This window comes from Pelmatolapia mariae, linkage group LG3_W, assembly GCF_036321145.2.
Source record: "Pelmatolapia mariae isolate MD_Pm_ZW linkage group LG3_W, Pm_UMD_F_2, whole genome shotgun sequence".
Taxonomy (NCBI): Eukaryota; Metazoa; Chordata; class Actinopteri; order Cichliformes; family Cichlidae; genus Pelmatolapia; species Pelmatolapia mariae.
In genome coordinates this window covers 64,306,611-64,312,449 of record NC_086229.1, presented here as the reverse complement: position 1 = coordinate 64,312,449, position 5,839 = coordinate 64,306,611, and the positions used below count along the sequence as shown (strand labels likewise).

Below are 5,839 nucleotides of genomic sequence, written 5' to 3'. Positions count from 1 at the left end.
ACTTGAAGATAATGGGCAAGGTTTAATGCATGTTACAACTATAAATGGGACAGTCAGACACCAACATGTCTGCAGAGTTTGGTCTCTGTCTTGTGAATGAAAAGAGACATTCAATATGAAATCTGTTAAATATTTCAATACAACTAAAATGTACATAGTTGTAACATATGGTGCGAAATGAATGACAAACTGACAACAATAAATGTTGTGAATAGTTCTGTATTTCTGTAATCTTCCAACACAAAAAAATGTCAAGAATGCACAACTAATTATTGTAGATTTGAGAAAAACATTTTTTTTTAATTTGAAGAACTTATCACATTGTGGTTGAATAAAAAAGCAGTAATTGTTCAATTGATTGCAAGTTTTATATATATATACACACACACACATATCTATGTATACACACCGCTCTCGCTCGCTCTCTCTCTCTCTCTCTCTCTCTCTCTCGCGCGCTCTCTCTATACACACACACACATATATATCTGTACTGTATCACATAACCTTTCTTCTAGAACAAAAGATAAAAAAGGAAATTATTTACTCTCTACATATATGTACATCAAATTTTAACTTTAAAATAATTACATTACACTACACAACTTGATGTCCTGAGTAACCATCTTAATATCCCTGAGTCCACAATTGTTCATAACATACACAATTATTGTGTGTCACGAATGAGATCCTCTCTTAAGTTCACTAGAGCAGCACATATTCTCAGTATCTTGTCTACTTTAGGAGCCATGCTTATAGGAACAATTTGTGAAAGTATTTTTTAGACTTTCAAGCATCTGATTGCTCTCTCAACATGGATTCTTACATTTGCAATCCGACGTGTGTATGTTACCTGTTCCTCAGTTAGCTGTCTACGTTTTTTTGTCAAAGCGGGTATTACTAATCTAACTTTTCTCTCAAAGAGTAAGTCTTTAATTGTAAAACCTCTATCTGCCATGACTTCATCACCAGGTTTTAGGTATGTTAATATTCCAGAGTCCATTGTGATAAATTTGTCACTACATCGGCCGCCATATGCCGCAGACACAAACATGATTAGTCCACATGGTGCAACAGCAACCAAATATTTGACTGTGTTGTGTGAATAATAATGGCTGTATGATTCCCCTCTTGAGCCCAGATTTCTGGGTTTCTGTAAAAGGGTCTCACTGCAGTCTATAATGCATGTAGCATTTGGAAAGTTCTTCTTGAAGGCTTCAGGCATAGTTGCTTGAATAGTTTCTTTTGGCAGCCATGGAATTAATGGTCGGAGAACTTCCTCCAGCTTGTCTAACCAGTGTGAGATGATCTTGCTGGCCATGCTTTGTGATATATGAAACTGGCGGCTTAGGTCACCTATTACACGGTTACTCTTTAATTTCATAAGTGTCATGAGGACTTGATCTCGGACAGGCACTGTAAATTCATTGTTGTCATATCCTTCCAGTGTCGACACAAGTGTGTTAAATGTTTCTAAGGCTATCCCAGTGTACAGCAAAGCGTCTGCATCATTTTGAAGAATGAAATATGCAACTTCATCACACTGAGTCATCTTATCCTGCACATCTTTTCTGCGAGACCTGTTGCAGTATTGATGGTCTTGTTGCGAAGGATCCTCCCACTGTGTGTGGACTGAGTGCAGATGTGGCTCAGGGGGTTGTGTGGAGATGCTGGCCTGGTCTAATTCCACTGAACGCAACACTTTGGAGTCTGAATAAGACAAAAATATGATCAGATGTACACTCAAACTGTTAGCATAAGAAAAACTGTAAAGTGTCACTTAGCTTATTATATTTTTGAGTGAAATTTCTCATTCTACATTCTTTCATACAAATGCAAAATCATAAATGTCAACATAAAATGTTCCTAAGTCCCCTAAAAATTAGTCACAATTTTATTCAATTACCGTGATTAGATTTTATTTTTCATTCTAAAAAAAAGTCACAAATGTTGGTATTTTTGCAATGGTTGCCTTTAACGTTTTTACTTTTACTTACTTTACTTTACTTAAAAACATGTTCTTTATAAACTCAAACCTGAGAAAACACAAACCTAAGACTTTTACAGCCCTTGGGGCTAATCTCTCTGGGACAATTAAATGAAGCCATATATAGTTTTGGCAGCATGCGGCTGGTGTTAATTACTAACCACGGGTGTAAACGTTCGTTAAAATTGAGACTTTGCTGCTAATAACCAGCTAGTGCTGATACTAACGCCATTCACCATAGGCTATTATTTAGTAAAAGTAAAGAATTGCGTGATTAAAATGCGAAACGGTGGCAAACCACATTTACACTTTCACTTACCGGGTACAGATTCTGTGTTGTTCGTATCACTGGAAGCTGTCACACTCAAAGTAGTCCGAGTGAGCTTTCTTCTTTTCTTCGGTGGGGGTCGGTCATAGCCCAGATAAAGCTCCGGGTCGGGGTGTAGCTCTGTGGGCTTTTTATTGATAAAATGAAAGGAGCAAACATAAACTCTCTTTGGAGGGTGTTTGAGTCTTAAAGCTGCCAGCCACGCTAGTTTCCGATCCTCCTTCCGCGGCATAGAGTGCAGTGCGTAGGGCGGTGGGCACGGACAGGCCTTTCTAAGTTGTTGATGCTCAAGGCAAAATGTTTCTAATGCGTTTTTCAGTTTTCTTGAATTATTGTGGCAGCCGACAACAGCACACGTTGAACCCGAGCTCATCTTCAAACAGGTAAAGCCACTTATTACCGCACAAAGTAACTGATTTTGTTGTTAGCAACGACTGAACGCTGGGTCTTGATTCGAGTAACCGGAAGTATAAAACCGGACAACGGAAGTAGTGGTCTGTCATGGCAGCCTACGTACGCTCTTACAGAAACCTGTGGATAGATGAAATGATAATCCCTGGGTTCAGTTATGAAGCTAATAACTACTGCTTGGTCTGACTGCCAGTATTGAAGCAAGTGAAACCAGATAATGGAACAATGCCCTGAGTATGTTGGATTTTTCATAGTACAGAATCCATTTCCTCTTCAAACTGCTGTCAGACATTATCTACTGCAATATGATCACATCACTCAGACCAGCTGCTTTCTACAAAGTCTCATCAACAACATCTTTAGAAACAAACATCAACAACCAGGAAGCAGCTTCACCTCTGATCACACACACACTCAACTCTACTCACTCACCTGGAGGAACAACAACACTCAGGTTGATGATGCTGATGGGGTCAGTCTTCAGAATAGCTCTTTTCCATCGATTTCTTACTCTCTGGATGATACAACACTCATATGTCCCATTATCAGCAGTCGTCACATCCTTCAGAATCAGAGACACGTCTCCATCCTTTATCTGTGTGTCCTGCAGATCCACCTGATTCTTAAAAGATGGATGCTGGTCATCTGGGACAAATTGCTCATCCCGGTACAAAAGCACATATTGTGGCTTCAGATCAGCTCTGCTCCACTCTACAACTATGATGTTGTTGTTTGGAGCTCGACATGTCAGAGTGACGTCCTGTCCAGACTCAGCTTTGATGATTTTCTGGTCTGAAAGAGGAAACAACACAGAGCAGAGAGGTTAAAGGTACGACTGTTAACTTCTACAGCAGCCAATCAGAATGAAGGGAAACAAAGAAAGTCCAATGAGCTCTGCACATACACACATAGGTGGATTGTTTTTTCTCTCTTTTTTTTTTGCTGTTATTTAAAATAGAATTGGTGTTTTTAAAAATCGGAACGCTAGCTGGATATAATTTTACTGTAATCAATTTTAGTACAAAGTGAACTAACAGATGATGGAAGAAATCTTAATCAGAAAAAAAAACACTTTTAATCATGAGCAAATTTTTAATACTTTATAAAGTGTGATGTGCTGTGATGATGTCATTTTCAGCTGGTATATTACAAAATATGATATAATTCACATGAATAACAACGGGACATTAAAGTGAGGAAAGTTTGTTTTAACTTTGTTATTCTTTTAATAAAGTCTCTGTTCAGAAGACCACAGTCGTAGGAACAGCAAAGATACTGTATAGGACCCTAAAACTCCCACTGAGGGGACCCAAACTTAAAGACTGCCCACAGGGTGAGTGGAGATTTATTTTTATATATCTATGTTTGTACTGAGGGCATCATTTCTGCTTAAAATAACTGAAACAGAAAATAAATAAATAATATAACAATATTACATATTTTTGTATCTAAAAATGTTGGAAATGCTGTCCAGTTTTTTTCAATTCAACTGAATTTATATAGCGCCAAATTAACAACAGTCGCCTCAACGCTTCATAGTACAGGATCCAGCTGCTTTCTACAATATCAACGCTGTTGACTGTGTGTGAGAGCCCCCTTGTGGTAAGAGTGTGTAGTTGCGTTATTGAGCACATGGTCCTGAGCATGGAGGTTAAACTAATACGTAACAACACCTTGCAAAGCGGCCTGACAGTGGACTTCTAGGTAGCCAAACTGTGTGACTTGAGTCTTATGTCATTTAGTGAATCTGCTTATGTAGAAGTATAATATTAAATACTCTGTTTACTATGTAGCTAGTTCATGCTGCTAAGGCTAGCAGATATGTTACACACTGGTAAGCTAAAATACATTTGGTGTTCTGTAGCATTACTGTGTATATTTACAATTGATATCAGGCACTGAAACGTATATGGAAAGACTAACCTACATAGGAATACTGATTTGGATTTCTGGTTAAACTGTAAGACTGTTAAGCATAATTAATGAGTCAGCATATTTGTATATGTTTAAGTTACAGAACACGCATGCTCCCACAAGTTCTTGAACTCCCCACATGTAACCCTGTGGCTGAATTGATGTTTAACTTTGCTAAAGAAGGACCGTAAGGAAGAACCTATTGAGTGCCTGTGTGCTCTGATCAACACCCCAAGGTGAACACCACTGACATCTAACCAATGCCTATACAGTCATAATTGAATATAAAACTAATAAAAGCCCTAAAAAATACGCTAAATGTTTCTTTAAATAAAAGACTAAAAATTAATAGAAAATGAAGTAAACAAACAAGAAATAAATTGAAAATAAAACAATCTGGCATGGTTTTGTTCCTCAAATTGTTAAAATAAATGTAAACACCAGTACTGTTAAAGATATTGAATAATAGCAAAAGAAAAGAAAAAAGTATATGTAATTTTTGACCAACATCAAAATTATGTTCTCAAATGTCAGGTTGTCACAAACATTAGTATATAGTGTAGTAGTTTCAGGTACAATAGCAGTTAGTAATAATAGTGAAAGGACGCCAAACAAAGGATCACCTGAGGTCATTATGACTGACAGAAAAGATTTGTAGCTTCATAACCATAGAAATACCAAATCAATAAGGCATCATAACGTTAATATGTAAACAAGGTTGATACCTGTCCTCTTTATCTCAGATAGAAACAATTATTTTTGAATAAATACCTAAATCTCACCTGCAGAAATCGGCACGATGACGAGAAACACCAAAGTTGAGCAGAGCAGCATGTTTATGGAAGCCATTCGCATGTGATCTAGTTCTAGTGCGACTAGTTTAGTGACAGAGTGCTCTTAATGTCTGAGGATCCTGATATTTTCAGTGAATAACAGAGAATCCAAGCTTAAAACCCACATGAGACTAAATTTAAGCTTTAAATAAAGTGCGGCTGATCGTTGCTTTAGGGACGTTGATGAGTCGCATTAGAGTGACGTGTGTGAGTGCATCTATTCTTAAGTTCTTATTCTATAATATTCTATAAAAAATCAACTTGTTTAACAGGTTCAGTTGTTATCTCCACAGAACAACACAAATTTTCTAGACTAATAAAGTGAAGTTTTCATCCTGGATCAGCTGGATTAACATTAACAGACTTCTG

At 37.3% G+C, this 5,839-nt stretch overlaps 1 protein-coding gene across 1 annotated transcript; it reads right to left on the bottom strand.

Annotated features, from left to right (window-relative positions):
- Positions 1-664: 664 nt before the first annotated feature.
- LOC134623868 (uncharacterized) lies at positions 665-5,486 on the bottom strand. Its single transcript, XM_065470221.1, is given in 3 exon segments — positions 665-1,707; positions 3,156-3,515; positions 5,420-5,486. Coding segments are annotated over 3 exon segments (1,470 nt in total).
- Positions 5,487-5,839: the final 353 nt, after the last annotated feature.